The sequence below is a fragment of the Mus caroli genome, unplaced genomic scaffold, assembly GCF_978045245.1.
Source record: "Mus caroli unplaced genomic scaffold, Mus_caroli_1 scaffold_17, whole genome shotgun sequence".
Taxonomy (NCBI): domain Eukaryota; kingdom Metazoa; phylum Chordata; class Mammalia; order Rodentia; family Muridae; genus Mus; species Mus caroli.
This window is the reverse complement of record NW_028227272.1, coordinates 45,527,166-45,541,998: the sequence shown is the minus strand read 5'-3', so window position 1 is coordinate 45,541,998 and position 14,833 is coordinate 45,527,166. Positions and strand designations below refer to the sequence as shown.

The window sequence follows — 14,833 nt, the reverse complement described above, 5'->3', positions numbered from 1 at the left end:
CACTTAAGATCTAATAAGGCATCTCTGAGTTTAGTTTGTGACTGATTACTAATGAGCATTTAAAGAATTTACCTCTCGAAACCCAGTGTCTCTGGAGAGTGTGTTTGAATGTGAAGGGACATTTCTATAGTAAAAATTAATCAATCTCTCTCTCCCCACCCTGCCCCATTTCTCTATTTCTAACATCTTTGTCTCCTAAGTTCTACAAAGCAAATTTCCGCCACCACTTGCTACATTCTTTTCCTACTTAAAAAGCTGCTAAGCAGGTCTTGTGCTGTCAAAGTCTCCTGGAGCGCATGTGAGCATCAGCCCTGTTGGGTCTGGATGACACTACTGCCATGGAGTCAGTCACCACTTCTGGTGCTTACAATCTTTCTGCTTCCTCTTCTACACCACTGATCCCTGAGAGGAAGGGTTTGATGAAGGCATCGAACTTAGGGCTGAGTGCTTCGAAGTCTCCCTCTCTGCACATCGACCAGAGGGGGGAATCTCTGTGTTAATCACCGTCTCCTGCCAGGAGCAGCTTCCCTGATGAGGAATAAGCCAGACATATAACAGTATGTCATTAAGAGTCATTCGTCAGTGGAGTGTCACTAGGTACATCATCCGAGGACTCAGGGGCAGGTACCATTACCATAACCCGGGAGTAGTTAGCCAATACAAAACAGATTCCACAAGCTTTGTTGCTGTTGTTCTGTTTGGGTTTAGTCTGTCTCCTTTGGTGGACTTTTTGTTTGTTTGTTTGTCTTGTGGTTTTCATTTGTTTTAGTGTTTGCTTCTTTGTTTTTAGTTTTATTTATTTATTTATTTATTTTTAGAGAGAGAAAAAACATGAAGTTGGGTAGGTAGGGAGATGGGAGGATCTGGGAGGAGTTGGGAGAAGGTAAACATCAAAGAATATTCTATGTAGAAACCCATTAATGATTTAAAAAGCCACTTAAAAAAGCCCAAGTGGTCACCTAGCCTTCCAAAGTTGCCCAAAACTGACAGAATCCTCAAACAGAAATCAACTATTTAGCTCTAGATTCCTCAGTTTCTTCTGTATATGTGTGGTGGCTCCATCCTTGCAGTGTCAGGTCCTGGGTTATCAGCAGCCCCTCTCCATACAGAATGGAGGAGGCTGGGCCTGGTCAGGGAAGACGGGCTAAAGTGTTAAATGCACCTGCTGATAAAGTCTAGGGTGGAAACAGAATCAGGGTGGGATCCAGTCTGAATTTGACCTGAGCCTATAGAATTGAGATAGATAATAGATGATAAAAAAAGCAGGAGTCAAAGAAGCTCAACAAGGACTAACAAGCCAGTGGTACTACAGATCGTCTACAGATAGTTCAAAGTCACAACTGCAATAAATTCCACATCCTTGAACTAAATTCAAAATGTGAATTCAGGTTTTGAATAAGAAGAAATATGAAAGTCAAACAAGATGAGAAACAGGACTCCCACTCCCAGGGAAGAACATAGGCATGCTGTGTCCAGACCTGGAGGCTTAGTGGCCAGGGTGTCCCTTAGACAGGAGCAAGGAGGAGCCTTGGAAGAAAGCTGAATCCCTGCACCTTTCTCAGCTGAGTCAGGGACCAGGCTCCAAAGCACATCTAGGATGCTGGGGAGCCTCTGATGGGCCTTGGTTAGCCAGTGTACTAATTGAGAACTGGTGGTACACAGAGTTCAGGTGCTTGAGGAGGTGTGTAGGTCAGAGATCAAACAGGTACATTTACATTAGAACCTAAATGGGTATTGTCCCCTGTTGAATTATTTCAGGCCACACATCCAGTCCTCTCCTCTCATGCTTGCTGATGTGGTGAGGAATGTCTGACTAGCATGTAAAGACAGAGGAATGTAACACGGCATGCCTGCTTGCAACTGTCAAGGCTATTTCTGTCCTCCTAAAGGGAGACATAGTCCCCTCTGGATTTACAATCATCTTGGCCTTCAATATCAGTATTTGGTCATTTCCGAGAAGCCCAGTAGCAGATGACAATAGGCAATGCTCCTTAGTTCCAACCTCCTGGAAAAAAAGTTGAATAATTTATGAATCCAGAAGTTGGGTATATACTGGGCTCTGTGAATCACATGCCATTACACCAGGTTGATGCCTTCTCTCTGGTGTAATGATCTTATCTGAGTTTGTTTAGCAAGCACAAACTGTTGTTTTGACCAAAGGTTTAATGTCATCTTCTAAAGATGACGGTTTGACCAGACAGATCAAGTTGAGGTGAGAGGACCACCCTCTGATGTCACTCTATTGTGCACAACATTGAGCCACACATGGTAGTGAGAGGAGCATCGAGACAAAGGCAGCCCACCGTCCCTGCCTTCGGCAGGCTTCTGGATGAGTTCGTCACAAGCAGTTCTTCTAACCTGTCATTATTATACAGGAACACATTATACATTTTCCATCTTGCAAGAGTAATGCAATACCATGGAGAAATGAGATCTCTGTAGCCAGAGTAAGAAAGTAAAATATTTCGGCCACAATGACAATAATAGCCTCTTATAAGACAAGAGGTCGTTAGGTGCTATAACTTTCAGAACATGGATGTTGGTGGAAGGGGGTTAGAAAGTTCTTGTGATAAATCAAAATACTTTCTAAGGCGTCTGTCACCGTGGTGACATAGATTTGAAACCAGCATCCTACACAATAATGGCACATTAAAAAGACTAAATTCTAGATGGAAAAATGTGTTCATATTCTCCATTACAAAGTTCTCTTCAGATAGGTCATTTTAACTTTAAAACCACAGTTAAAAATCCCGCAAGCCGCCTTTGCTTAACATTTACAGCGACAATGGCCAACACGGGAACTGCAAGATTATTTCAGTTCAATTTTTTTTGTGTGTATCCATATCAGTGCTGTAAAACTATAGAAAGCTATTGCTGCCTTTTCCTTTCAAGAGGCATGGAATTCCACCAGGACTGTTCATTTGGTGGAAAGACTATAAACAAGACAAATGGAATCCAAATGTGGACTGCAACTTCAGTATAATTCATTCTACTTTGACTAAGTGTTAAGAAAAAATTGGTCTCTGGTAATATATGATGCAGAAGTTCCAAGTCTCACCTGTATAAGAACACCCAGTCTTACTAAATGCAATATCAAATGATTCATTCTGTCCTTCACATTGTTTGCTACATACCTATAACTCAAAAGATCCAGCTCTGGGTGTTGCTAGGATTGTGGATATGAATAAATGATTTTTTTTTACTTTCTAAAAGTGTGTAGCCTATTGACTATATAAGTATCTATAATGGCAAGGAGAAGGGGAAAATGTGCTGGAAAAAACACATGCCAAGGACAAGAGAACCAGAAGAAAAAGGGATGTTTTTACAGGCCTGGATGGATAAAAATTTCCCATCAGGTTTGGTATTAGTTTGCGGTCAGAAGGGACCAGAGAAGGGGCAGAGGCCACGATAGAGGAGCACAGCAGAAAGAAAAGGTTCTCAGGGCTGCACAGGTAAGAGGAGCCCGTGGAAGAGTGCAGAGAAGAATCAGGCTAAGCACAATAAAGGCATGTTAGGAAGAAAGTAGTCTCTGATTACAGACAGCCTTGACTGTGGGCTAACAAATTACTACTAGCCACAAAGCCTAGAGGATACATAAGCAACATAATACACACTGCACAAACATGCAAATTCGGAGCACCCCTATGGCAGCTCACAACCATCTGTAATTCCAGCTCCAGAGAATCTGATGTCTTCTTCTGACTTCGATGAGCACTGAACGCACATGTGCAGACATACATGCAGGCAACACCACCACCCCCATAAAATAAAGAGAAATTATAATATTTAAGTAAAAGATAACCAGTAGTAGGTCAGTTTCAGGCACAAAACTATGACTCATCTTTTAATGACTGAGGGCATTAAGGGAATTTTAATGTGATACCACAATGCCCGAATCAAATGTCAGTGAAAGAAAATTCTATGCCCAGAGTCATCCTTGATATACAATGGAATCTAGTAACTTAAGCTGTGAGTTAAAACTAAGGGAGGGGAACTGGAAGCTTAGAAACTTCTAAACTGCATAGAATTTGATTTCATAGGTCAATGGTATTAAAAGTACTGCCTCAGTATATTAGAAAATAGAAAAGCAATTATCCAGTTAATTTGTCACGCGGCAGCAAAGCACTCAAGCGACGCGTGGACATGGAAATGCTTCTCTCGGCCAGCAGGTGGCGCATGGCACTCAGTGTAGAAAGCAGGTAACACTGGGAGAAGGAAGCCTACACTGGAGTTGGGTACAAATTCCTCATCCCTATGTTCAGAAGAAAGATTACAAAGGATTGCTCCAGTCACACAATTTATAACCAGGGCTTTGGCTGGCTGACACTGAGTATCAATTACACAATTTCTTTATTCTTGAAAAATGTATCACCATGGGTGACAGATCTTGAGGTGGCCTTTCTTCTTAGCTTACTAAACTAGGGGGGTTTCTTTTACCAAACATGATTTGTCACACACCACTCTGCTGCTCTACAAATGTTTGGGTGGCCTTTTCTGTACTGTTCTTTCCCTGTGAGCAAAACTGGTGCAAAAATGAAACAGAAAAATCCAAATGCCACCATTTAAAGATGTGTGACTCCATTAATCACTTGGCTCTCTCCCTTGGTTATAATGAATATACGTAGCTAGAATGGCGTAGGAAGTATATATAACCATGTGGGGATGCAGCTCCAGGATGAGCTATATCTTCCACACTAGAGGACAAGGCATGCCAGCCATTAGGCTGCCTCTTCTACCACAACAGTTTTCTGATTGACTCTGGGGTATTCTCATGTGGGTGTTCCTAGGGGTAAGAGACTGGCATGCTACACGCTGGTAGGCTGTGTACAGGGTAGGGGTAAAAAAAAAAAAAAAAAAAAAAACCAAAGCTGCTGGGTTTTGAGAGGAAGAGAAGGGTTAACATTCTACTGTCCTGGTTGTGGGTGCTATAAAACCTAGAGCCCCAGAACTTGAGATACAGAATGATCTTGGAAGTTTGAATCTAGTGTTGACTGTCAACCTGACAGGCTCAGGAATCACCTACGAGAGAACCCTGCAGTGACAGATTGTTTACATAAAGTGAGCTGGATCTAACATAAAAGATTGCTTCCTGTGCTCTGGTTGTCTACAAGAAGGTACTTGACCAGTTGCCAAGGGAGGGAAGCAATGAGTAGTCCTACCCTGATGCCACCCCTGTGAACATGACAATGACCACCATGGCAAGATAACCCTATGCTTGCCATAAGTAGCATGCCCATGTTGGTGCTAACGAATGTCTGTCTAGTGGTACTTAAGGCCCACTCCACTGGAAGGAAATCATGCCCCAGGACTGGAAACCTTGTCAGCTTAGCATGGCTAGTGAGGTCATAAACCCGAGGAGAGAATCTACTCTTGATAGTTCTCTAGACCAACGTACTCCCTTACTATATTCTAAATCTTATCCCAAACCCACAGGTACGTATAGTTACCAACCCTCAGCAAAGAAGCCTCTCTTACAGCCTGCAGAGATCTTCATAGAAAGCCACAACTGGACACAAAGCAGAGATCAATGCACTGTGCGGAGCCTTGACTCCCCTGCTATGATGGGCTCTGTCCTTGAACTGTGAGCCAAAATACACCTGTCTTCCTTAAATTGCTTTTGGTAATAGCATTTTATCACAGCTACAGAGAATTAACTAAGATACCCAGTGACCCTCTTCACTTCCCAGATCAGACCGCCAGCTGCCGTTGATGCTGGAACATAGATGTGTAGAGTAAGACATGGCTCCATTCACTGCCCAGGTCTGCATGGTGGGTTAGTGATCACTACCAGTGAGAGGCTAGAGAGAAGTGCAAGGACGGGGACACGTGTAATTACACGGTTTAGACTTTATGACAGCCTGGCTTCGAGAGGATAGACAAAAGAATGCCAGCCGAGAAACGTGCTGAATCATGGTAGTAAATTAGCCAGTCCTGATCTGTCAGCAGCACACAGCCAGGACAGGAATGCAGTTTATTTTGATACTGAGTGGAATCAGTGCTGCTTCTCTGACCTCCCCATTCCCACATCTGTCAAAAGTCCTTATGTGAAAGACAGTCTAAGGGTACCGAGATGACAACTTCATACCATCTGCTGCGTGGCTTTTAGGCTCGCTTCTGGCACTGGGTAGGTATCTCCAAACAAGAGTTATTGAACATCCACATTATTCTTTTCATAAAAAAAATAATTGAGAGGTTCTTTCCATATTCTCCTATTCAGTAATTACCATATTTTATAAAGAGATTGGCTATTTTGGAAAGATAACTATACCATACAAAGACTGGGTTAGCTTTTTTAAATATCTAAGTACCCCATGAAGGTCAAGAGCAGTGCTCTTTGCCAAGTTCTTATTTATGCTGTTCTTGTCTCAAATGTTCTCTCTGATTCCTTCAATTTACTCTAACTAGACTTCAAGAAAGAAGTTCAAGGCTACTTCCCCTGTAACATGTACGGACACTGAATCACCCTTCCCAGTTTCTTTAGAAAAGATTTCCACACCATTTCAGCTGTGATCAGAAATTACTGAACTAATGTTCTATTGTGGCTGGAAATTTGTAAATCATCATTAGGTTTGGTCAGAAGGAGACTGTTTTTTATCTGAGGATGTGATATATTTACTATTTCAATAATGGTCTGTTGCATGCCCTGTACCTACCAGGCACTGATATAGGTAATATTGAGTCATGGTAGGCAAAGCTGAAGAGTTTCCCTGCCTCCAGGAACTTCGCAGTCTACTATTCCAGTAGCTTTGAACTTAATACATGGTCTAGTCTGGGGTGTGCCCAAAAGCAAGCATTTAAAAGTCAATGACCACTCAATTAACCAGCTGCCCAGGATTGGGTCACTGATAAGTATTAAATACTTGAAAATATGTTAAGATTCTAGGAATGTTTGCCCATGTAGATTTTTGTGGAAACTTTCCTTTCAGTAAAGTAAGACAGTGAGGATTCTTATATCCTTTGAACAAGATTTCTACAGAAGTGGTTCTAAATTGCTGTTAGAATTGGAATGAGCTGAATCTATAATCTAGACTTAAATTTGTGTGAGGGAAAAAAAATCTACTGAGAGAGAGAGAGAGAGAGAGAGAGAGAGAGAGTAGGCAGAGTGGATGGCTCCCATCTGTTGACTTCATCAGCTGCCATTAAAATCTCCACTCAATAATGGCTAACATAGTCCAACTTTAAACAAACAATAAGCTAATCAAGGCTTTGTGAATGACACTATCAATATCCAATGGTTAACAGTGACCTGTAAGGAAGGAAAACAATATATTCAGAGATGGTCAATCCCAATGTGTTGAATGTCTTCCCAAAGCTTCAAGGAGTGATTTCCAATTAAGAAACGACTTTTAAAATGGAGATATTTCCAGATAGAAACTTCTGTATTTATCTATTTGGCTGTTAGTTAAGATAATCACAGGCAGCTGGGAGTCGTGGCGCACGCCTTTAATCCCAGCACTCGGGAGGCAGAGGCAGGCGGGTTTCTGAGTTCGAGGCCAGCCTGGTCTACAAAGTGAGTTCCAGGACAGCCAGAGCTACACAGAGAAACCCTGTCTCGAAAAACCACACACACACAAAAAAAGATAATAACAGGCTCTTCTGCCTTTATCTCTGGTTTCTTTTAGCACACTCCAGACTAGGGGCTTTATGAACTAGAGAGGCGAGATGTGTTTTAGCAGTAGGGAATGCTTAGGGGATGCATTTCCCAAGTAATCATTAGTGTCATTCCAAGACTGAACAAGGCACTAGGCTAAAAGGGGAGACCTAGTCCTTTGACCACCTCAGGTGATATCTGACTTGCACAGCAGATCCCTAGCAAAGTGGGAAGGTAAGAAGACATGTTTACATTATAAAAACCAAAACTAATGTAATATTGGATTGACTCTTACCCCATCACCAGATTTTTCTATTCTAATGAGGCTTTCCATTTTTTTGATTTCTGGAATTGGCAGACAAGTCAATAGTTCTGCCTATTTACTGCTGACCTGCTCAAATGACACTTGAGTAAATGAACAATATAAATTTTAAAATGCTGAATTTGAGAGCTGAGTCCACAAGCAGGGATATAACTCTTGGATCAGAGAATAAGGGCTGGGGACGTAGGTAAAGCACATTCGACATGAGCACAAAGACCTGAGTTGAATCCTCAGAGCCCACATAGACTATGTGCAGTGGTGCACATCTATGATCCCCCGACACTCCTCTCTGAGATAAGAACCAAGAACTGGAGACCTCCAGAGGTTCACAAGCAAATGCATCTTTGAATAACAGAGAGACACTGCGTCACACAATATGGAAGGTGAAGACCGACTGACACACAAGATGGTCCTATGACCTCTGCACATGCGTGAACGCACATGGGTGCTCTCAAGCAAACAAATCACGGTGAAAATGAAGATAAAAATACACTAAAGATGTGGAACGGGAAAGGAAAGGAAAGGAAAGGAAAGGAAAGGAAAGGAAAGGAAAGGAAAGGAAAGGAAAGGAGAGGAGTGAAACATAAAAGACAGAGTAAGAGAGGATTGAAAATAATCGAAGTGTATCATGGGTATTATAGAAATGTCCTGAGGCATTCCCTTAACCTGGACAGTTGATACATGCTAATAAAAGCAAAGATCACAGAATTTTCCTGTTTGTAACATTTCTTTCACTAAAATTGCTATAACTCCCCATTCATTCATAATAATGTTTATTCTTATTGAGTTCTCATAACAATTAAAATGTACATTTGACATTCCATATGAATAGGCCAGAGCTGTCTACAAAACAGTCTTTACCCAGAATGTCCATTTCCAGGGAAGGAGCCTGGTAGTACATCAGATAGGAGAGGGATGTAGCCTAACCTTTGTAGTCATGCAAATGTAGTTCCCTGTCTTGAATACCTGACCCAAAACCAAGCACACAATTGCAGAGTAGAAAGAAATGCCTTGTCCTCCTACACACATGCTCTGTGTGCAGGTAGATGGTCTTAGATAGTACCTATGCAGATATTTTAATAGACCTCCTTCCCTTCCTTTAGCAAATTCTCTGATGCAGAATTAAAAGAAAAGGACAAAATGGAAATAAAAAAGAAGCTGTATAATTTACATGAGAAAACTATATTGGTCGATTCCCATGTAAGAACTCAACAACTCAAGAGCAATTGCTTAATTTGGAAAGATGAGCGACTCTCACCTGCGGCTGCGCTTCCACCAGCTTGTCCTGATATCTCTGGACTGACTCTTGAAGTTGCCTCTCTCTCTCATCTTTTGATGGTGGTCTTCTGTTCATGGTGCCCAGTGGGATAGAAGGCAGGCGTTCTATCTGGTTACAGCTTCACAATCAAGAAGTAACAGATTAGCGTCAGGAGGCAGCGGGAAGGTGTTTTGCTGACTAGCAAAAACTATTTACTTCTCTAAAGTGTTATAGTTTCTGTTATACACCCACAATTTGAATCTAAAGCAGGATTATAATCTTAAATGTTCAGTTGGTATGGGAAGTAGCTACATAGAAAATGTAGGGGCACATGTATTTACCAGGATGTGGGAATGCAAATTATCTTGTTACTGGTCCACTTATCCTACATTATCATAAATCAAGTCTTTAGAAACAATTTGTTTTGGATCATCTTGATACTGAAAAATATTTCCCATTACATCCCCAAATTTGGTGTAGAAATCTATGCACCACTCTAAAATATTACAAAAAAAAAAAAAATTCTGCCTCTGAGATTCATGGACCTCTAGTTTGGAATCACTGAGAGAGCAATGGGTACCCTGTCATACGCTGTTCAGGGACAGTCTTGGGGTTATGGAGGCTTGCACATAGCTCACTAGATAGCTCAAAGCGACCCTGACTGGTCCATCTTTCCCAAATGAACTGCCGTCTTCAGTCGTACAGTACTTTGCATTCATCCTGGCTCCCAGCCTTGTGTACTTTACAACCATGAACAAATCTCTTCAAAGTTACAAAAAGTAAATAAGCCTTTATTTTGGAAAGCGTGAAGCCATTTTGCTTTATTTAATTAATTAATTAATTAATTAATTAATTAATTTTTATGCTACAGCTGTGAAATAGGGAGCTGAATCAGACAAATTGCTTTTTGGGGGAAAAAAGTGAAATTGTTTAGTTTGTGTTGGTATCAAGACTTGATGCAGAAAAGGGCTGAACTCTCTGAGTATAGCTCTGAGTCCAAGCCTGATTGAGTGTGCAGTAGGAATAGGAAATGCAGATATCAGTTCCTTAGATGTCTCGTTGTGATGGTTTGTATATCCTTAGACCAGGGAGTGGCACCATCTGGAGGTGTGGCCTTGTTGGAATAGGTGTGACCTGGTTGGAATGGGTGTGTCACTGTGGGCATAAGATCCTCACCCTAGTTGCCTGGAAGTCAGTCTTCCACTAGCAGTCTTTGGATGAAGACATAGAACTCTCAGCTCCTCCTGTGCCATTCTTGCCTGGATACTGCCATGCTTCCACCTTGATGATAATGGACTGAACCTCTGAACCTCTAAGCCAGCCCCAATTAAATGCTGGTTTTTTTTTTTTTTTTTTTTTTTTTTTTTTTGGTTTTTACGAGACAGGGTTTCTCTGTATAGCCCTGGCTGTCCTGGAGCTCACTTTGTAGACCAGGCTGGCCTCGAACTCAGAAACCCGCCTGCCTCTGCCTCCCGAGTGCTGGGATTAAAGGCGTGCGCCACCACGCCCGGCTTAAATGCTGTTTTTTTATAAGACTTGCCTTGGTCATGGTGTCTGTTCACAGCAGTAAAACCCTAGCCTAAGAAGTTTTCTATTATTGACACGTGGAAGGAGGGGAAAGTTGTATCCGGTCACTAAAAGAGGAGGTGGAGGGAATCAGAAAACATAAGGGTGTTGGGCTCAGAGAGAGAGGAGACTGGGAATGGGGAGGACCTCTCCACACTGGAAACAGAGAAGGAAATAGAAGGCAGAAGGAAACCACCTGCTCTGTTTTTCAGTGCGTTGAGCATGGATTTCTCTTGACCCCTACCAGCAGAGAAGAGTGAGGAACTACCACTGAATTCAAGCACTGCTGTGAAAACCTACTTCATTCTGCCTTCATGTGGTATTGGCTATTATTGTTATTTTCCAAGGAAGGTGCTATATAAACAAAGCCCAAGGATGACTGCACAAGGATGTCTATACAGCCACCAACCACATGAACCTGAAGACACTTATGGAGCAGCACTTACACAGGACTACTTCATTTGAGAAAAGAACCTCCTGGCCATGTTAAGTTTTTATTCAGAACAGAGAAAGGAAGTATTTTATTAAAATGAAGCACACGCAACTGTCTACCTTCAAAGATCTTTGGACAACAATTTTAATATGCAGTACAACCTCTATGTATTTTGCATCCTTTCTGAAATAGAGGAGATTTTTACTTCAGCCAAATACAGGCATCATTTTTACTCTGCTGGTGATCCCTGCATTCAATACAGATGAATGCATATCATGAATATAATGGGAGCGTGCTGATAGCTATTTCTCAGAGATTGTAACAAAAATGTAGTTTCCCTCTGTGCTTGAACCAGAAAACAAACAAACAAGACTTCAGTAGCCTCAGCAAAACTGGCTCTATGTTAGTTTGTCCAGGCTGCTGGCCCTGAACACTACCATGGGTAAGATGGTTTTAATCATTAAATGCATGTAAAGTAGAACTGAGTTCCATAGGATGTCATAGGATGTTCTATGACAGACTCTCTGCTTCAAGTTCAGCTTGAAGGGAGAATCGCCAGCAGGTCACTAAAACCTTCTAAGTATCTGTGCTTTCTCCTCTTAGGGATGGAATGAGTTCACAGGACTTTTATGAAGATGGAAGGGTAAGCTTTTGTGTTTACAAAAGGGGTGTTTCTGTCTCAAGTTCTGTTTCGTAGACCATTGTTCATTCAAACGCCATCCACTAGCACTGACTTTGGTGGCTACTAGGAAGCCACTTTGGACCACCAACTGTGGGCTCTGGGACTATGGGCAATACCTTGTCTACTCTCAAGACTCTTGACAGTTCTTGTTCTTACAGAACATGCCCTAATACACAACCACATCAGGTTTGTTTATATGAGTTTATTTTATATGATTCTATCTAAACTCAACAGTGCATAGGTCTCCTGGCATACATCAATCCCCACTTTTCATGAAGGTAGGTCCAGACTGGGATGCTGAATCAGAGGACTGAGTGAGGTCACAGGACTGATGCCCAGTCTTCCCCCAGGAGTCATCGTATCCACACAACAGACTGTGAGTTCCCTATGCAGGAAGCGCCTGCTCCCAATTAGATGCTCTTACATCTTGCTAAGCCTCCTGCTGCTGTTTTCTGCATATTTTATTATAATCTGTTCAGTGGGGATGACATACAGATGGTCAGTATTATGCCATTGTGTTGAAAGGTTCAGGGACTTCAGGGAACAAGAAATAGAAGCACTTTCTGGTATTTATAGTTTCAGAGTCCATCAATTTTCTGTCAACACAACTAAATTTGTCTTGCCTCTCCTTGCAAGTGGAATTATCTGGATGCGTAAAAGGGACAAAGTTAATGTGGTCTTGAGGATGATTCTGCAATGCTTTGTGAGGCATCCCTAGTTGCTAAGGGATGAGGGCGAGAGCATGCTAGTTCAGGGTCACGGGACAATGGAAGTAAAGAAAGCTGTGAAAGGCAGCTTCCCCGGGGCCTCCGTGGTTAGTCTTCAGAGCTGGATAAACATACTTGAAGAAGAGGGATTACTCTCGGGTCCACATTAGTAAAAGTGATCCCTTTACTCTTTAGCTCTAAGGACATAGAGGAGATTGTACAGAGAAAGCAGTGCTGGGGTGGGGCGAAGATGCCTCTATTAAAAAGGAATACTAACTCTCTTCCCTAGAGAAAGGATAGTAGTCTAAAAGGGCTCGTCAGAACCCCAACAGCCATCAATATTTAATCGGCCCTTTTTCCTGTTTAGTCTGAACTTTTTCCTCTAGCATATAAAATAATGGAATCAATATATGACTTAAATTTTTTTTTTTTTTTTAAAAAGCACATATTCTAACAGCTTAGAGCTGCCGGATACACCCTCTTAGGAACACTCCTGTAAGTTGTTGGCTGTGTGCATGGATGGGAAATACAGCTCAGGAGGCCAAGGCTTCCTGCTAGGTGGAAGGCCCACACACAGGAGGACCTGTGCTTTGTGATAGCAGATCTGTTTTTTGTTTGTTTGTTTCTTTGTTTTGAGACAGGGCTTCTCCGTGTAGCCCTGGCTGTCCTGGAACTCACTCTGTAGACCAGGCTGGCCTCGAACTCAGAAATCCACCTGCCTCTGCCTCCCAAGTGCTGGGATTAAAGGTGTGCACCACCACCGTCCAGCCAGATCTGTAAATCAATAGAAAAATATCCTAACCAACAATATTCTCATAGATAGCCAAGGAGTTTACAAAGGCTTTAAAGAGAAATGGGCCTCTAAGGTAAAAATCTCTCTACAACTGATACTTTCAAGGTTTATAAGGGATACCTTAGGAATTTTACATTGACAAGAGAAGTTTTGGAGAATTAATCAACTTACCTGTTTTCCAGGTTGTTGGGATTACTGGCACAAATCCATAGGTCAGGAAATCCTTTTTCCTGGTAATTGAAAGAGGAAGGCAGAACTCTCCATTTGAGACAAAGATCTGACCATTAAGACAAAAACACAAAAGAAATGAATCTATTTAAACAACAAACAAACAAACAAACAGTCAGTTCAGCCACACCCGAAGCAGTGGCCCTTTCAGCACACACCCTTGCACGTCGACCGTCTATTCCAGCCTTCCAGGAGCTATATGCAAAGCTCTCCAAGAAATGTGCAATCATCATCGTGACTCCTCCAGGTTGGTTGCTATTACTTGTGAGCAAGGAACCTCGCTAGACCACCCTCTCCCTTTTGACTCCCATGGTTTCCAGCCCACTCCCATCCACTCCACTTTCCATTTGGATCCACAGAACTGACAGAAAAAGTGAAAGTCAAGATCTGTAAGTCATTCACACACTACCCTCCTCTGCCTGTTCTTTCCCTTGATCTTACTCCTTGTGTGCTTCCCCTTACAATTCCTCCTTGCCTTTATGCCCAAGGCACACAGCTGCCTTTAGGCTAAACCTAAATTTAATCCTGGATTCCCTCTTGACACAAAGGTAAACATTTCCTGCACTCCTGAGGCAAAAGCAGTTTGCACAGCCAATAAGCCCTTGAACTACCTCCTACAGCCTGTGGATCTTGAGAGAATGACTTAATTTCTGTGTCAGAACAATCATCTGTTAAAAAAAATGTTTCTACTAGTATTTATAGAAAGAAGAGCTGAGGATAGATGGCTTTGTAGTATTAATGACGATAAAAATCAACACCACTAAACACTTTCTCAATCGCTTAGCAAAGTTCATATCTTAGATCACATGTTCACCTTATGACATAAGTGCTTATGGGTTATAAGCACCACCCTTATTTTCTAAATAGGTGATTAATCCTCAGAGATATCCAATGACTACCGGGATCCCATATGGCTTTTAGCCACTGGAATCAGCGTTTCCTTAGCAGGCATCAAATATATGTAGTAACTATTGGGCATTATCATTGTCACTTGGCAGACTCTCACATACTGTCGTCCATGGCCTCATTCCATATTCCATATGGAACATGCCATATTCCATTTACTAACTCTCACTGGAACACATCAGTTCATGCATTTACATCTCTTCCCTGGGTCTTCTATTACAAAAGGCTCTACCAGCACAGGTCTGACCATCCCTCATTAATTCAGAGTTTTAGTCCATTATCATCATGACAGGAAGTATGGCACGGTGCAGGAAGATATGGTGCTGGAAGAGCCGAGAGCTCTACAT

The 14,833-nt window shown here is 42.0% G+C and overlaps 1 protein-coding gene across 1 annotated transcript in view; it reads right to left on the bottom strand.

The window, feature by feature from the left end:
• Morc1 (MORC family CW-type zinc finger 1) overlaps nucleotides 1–14,833 on the bottom strand; it is a 200,138-nt gene that overhangs the window by 55,386 nt on the left and 129,919 nt on the right. Inside the window, exons 16-17 of the mRNA XM_021185413.2 lie at nucleotides 13,524–13,629; nucleotides 9,172–9,310 (exon numbers count right to left, since the gene is read on the bottom strand). Of these exons, the coding sequence (XP_021041072.1) occupies nucleotides 9,172–9,310; nucleotides 13,524–13,629 (245 nt within the window). The remainder of the gene's footprint in view (nucleotides 1–9,171; nucleotides 9,311–13,523; nucleotides 13,630–14,833) is intronic.